At 38.5% G+C, this 2,517-nt stretch overlaps 1 protein-coding gene across 1 annotated transcript in view; it reads left to right on the top strand.

The window, feature by feature from the left end:
• The first annotated feature begins 458 nt into the window (after positions 1-458).
• Positions 459-2,517, top strand: part of PLEKHS1 (pleckstrin homology domain containing S1) — a 16,193-nt gene continuing 14,134 nt past the window's right edge. The window contains exon 1 of the mRNA XM_025039185.1: positions 459-498. Within this exon, the coding sequence (XP_024894953.1) occupies positions 471-498 (28 nt within the window). The 5' untranslated portion in view covers positions 459-470. The remainder of the gene's footprint in view (positions 499-2,517) is intronic.

Below are 2,517 nucleotides of genomic sequence, written 5' to 3'. Positions count from 1 at the left end.
GTACATTATATGCCCTGGTCCTCACTTTTAGGTTTCCCACTGGAGAAAGTGAGCTCCTGGCATGAAGATGGACTTATGCGGGGCTTCCTTTTGGCCAGAAATGCTTTCTCAGTTACATTTGCTCCATAGCTGTCCTGCCCTCTGCCCTGTTCTTAACTCCTCCTTCTTGGTGTCGCTCCCGTAGGCATTCTTTTATCAGAGTCAGTTCTGGACCAGAAGCAGACAAAGTCCAGGAAGACAGCTTCTTCTGTCATCCTGGCAACACCTGTACAGAACTGCCACTTGGTAAGCACTGCTTGGACGAGTTCTTGTAGCTGAGGCGACCATCAGCCTGGGGACAGGGGGCGGGAGGAGACAGATAACCATCTCATCAACGTTCATGATCAGCCGGCTAATCAGTGAAGTATACTGTTGTTTGAGGACTAACAACACTTAATATTCTTTTTGACAGGTGAGAACAGATAGCTGCCATGGAATCGAAACCTCAGAAGATTCCAGGTACGCATACTCTCAGAAGGAAAAAACTTTTTGTTGAAAATAATGAAAAATTCTCATCAAGCTAACCAGGATACATAGAGAAGATGGTTTTAGTGGCGATAACAGGTGGCATTCTGGGACAATGATTCTTGCTTTGAAGAATGTAGCAGAGGCTTATTGGATTCAGCTAATTATTTCATAAGAGCTCATCTATCTAGAAACTTGGCATTTTCTGATTTTCATGGGCCAAATGTTCCATTTGTTGCTTGAAGATGATACTTACAACAAACTATAGCCCAGAAGGGACTGTAGAGGATTTCCTTAATTTTATATGAAATTTCTCACTTGGAAAACTTTCCTAACTTGTCTTCAAAGCTAATTATGGGGGTAGTATTCAGATGTTCTTGCTCATATTTACATAGATCATTGCAGGTGAGTAGATAGAAGAGCTGAGTTTAAGATGAAGTAATTTAGAAATGAAATACTTCAATCCGATTCAAAAAATATTTTGAATATTTATTTAAAGCACCTGCCACTAGTAAGTCACTGTGCTTCATACTGCAGAAGACATACAGATTAACTTGTAAGAGTCCCTGTTCTCATAGAGTTTTAGTGGCCATAAGTCATTGGGAAGTTAAGCACATACAATCAGACTATGCTAGGAATTGAGACAGAAGTGCACAGTGCTGTGGGAATCTGAAGAAGAAAAAGCATACAAGTAGCTGTCATTGAGATTTTGAAAGAGGTTGTATTGAACCTATAGATGTGGATCTAAGTTCATTATTTTTTGCATATGGATATCCAACTGTTTCAATGTCATTTATTGAACTGGTTATCCTTTCTCCATTACGCTGCCTTTGCATCTTTGTTAAAAATCATTTTTCCATAGACGCATGGATTTCTAGACGATGTATTTTGTTCTATTGCTATATCTGCCCTTTTTCTGTGTTGTTTTAGTTGCTACAGCTTTATAATAGTTCTTGAAATCAGGTACTGTGAGTGTTCTAATTTTGGTCTTTTTTTCAGTTATTTTGACTATTCCAGGCACTTAGCATTTTCATATGAATTTTCGAATCCGCTTGTCAATTTTAAGATTCTGTTAATTGCATAGCATGTCATTAAAGACTTCTAAGACCAAATTTTCACAAAATATTAACATTTCCTGAACCCTCTAAATTGAACGCCACCAAAGAGCATCTCTATTATAGGCAGATTGAAGACTGGTTTATTCTGTAAATGACTAAGTCTAAAGTTTCCTCTATTTTTTAATAATACTACCCTTCAGTGAGTCCCACTGTGTGCCAGGCCCAGTACTGAGAGTGTTCTATGCATTAACCCTTTCAGTCCTCATCACAAGTCTACGAGGTCAGTGCTGTTGCCTGCATTTTAAGATGAAGATACTGAGGCAAATTTAGTGATTCAAGATGCTCCATAAATATTTGTTCATAAACAAATCTGTGAATTTGTCCAAGGCCACACCAACTACTAAAGGAGTTGAAACTTATTTCTACACGGTTTCCTTCTGTTTTTCTTTTCTTTTCTTTTTTTTAGAGGGGTTGGGGCAGAGGGCAGGGGAGCAGGAAGAGTTGCTGCAGAATGGGAGGGAGAGGAGGTGAGGACGTCTGCCTAAGAATTACTGGATACTAGCATAATGGCCCCATCAGCTGTCTTACCTAACTCTGATTCTGTTTTCACTGAATAAAAAAGCTCTAATTCTTTAGTAAAAGCTGCCTTTCCCAAAACCAAGAACAAACTACCAGTATAGCCTGGATGTGAAAGCAAAACCAACCAAGCTCTTCAAAAAAAAAATTTTTTTTTTTAATAACGTTAGTTGTGCTTTCTAAATAATGGATGTAGTTTATATTTCTTATAGACATCTTGGAAAATATAGAAAAAATATCAAAATTGCATATAATTGCAGCACTTACAAGGAAGCATTTAACGTTTCCGTAACCACTTTTGCTGCCTCGTTTTCAAAAGCAGGTGGTTTCGCTTTAGTTTGCTAAGCCAAAGGGCAAGGCAGAATTATCGCTCCTTGGC

Source organism: Pteropus alecto, unplaced genomic scaffold, assembly GCF_000325575.1.
Source record: "Pteropus alecto unplaced genomic scaffold, ASM32557v1 scaffold177, whole genome shotgun sequence".
NCBI classification, from domain to species: Eukaryota; Metazoa; Chordata; class Mammalia; order Chiroptera; family Pteropodidae; genus Pteropus; species Pteropus alecto.
The sequence above is the reverse complement of the archived record's forward strand: the minus strand, read 5'-3'. Positions and strand labels throughout refer to the sequence as shown.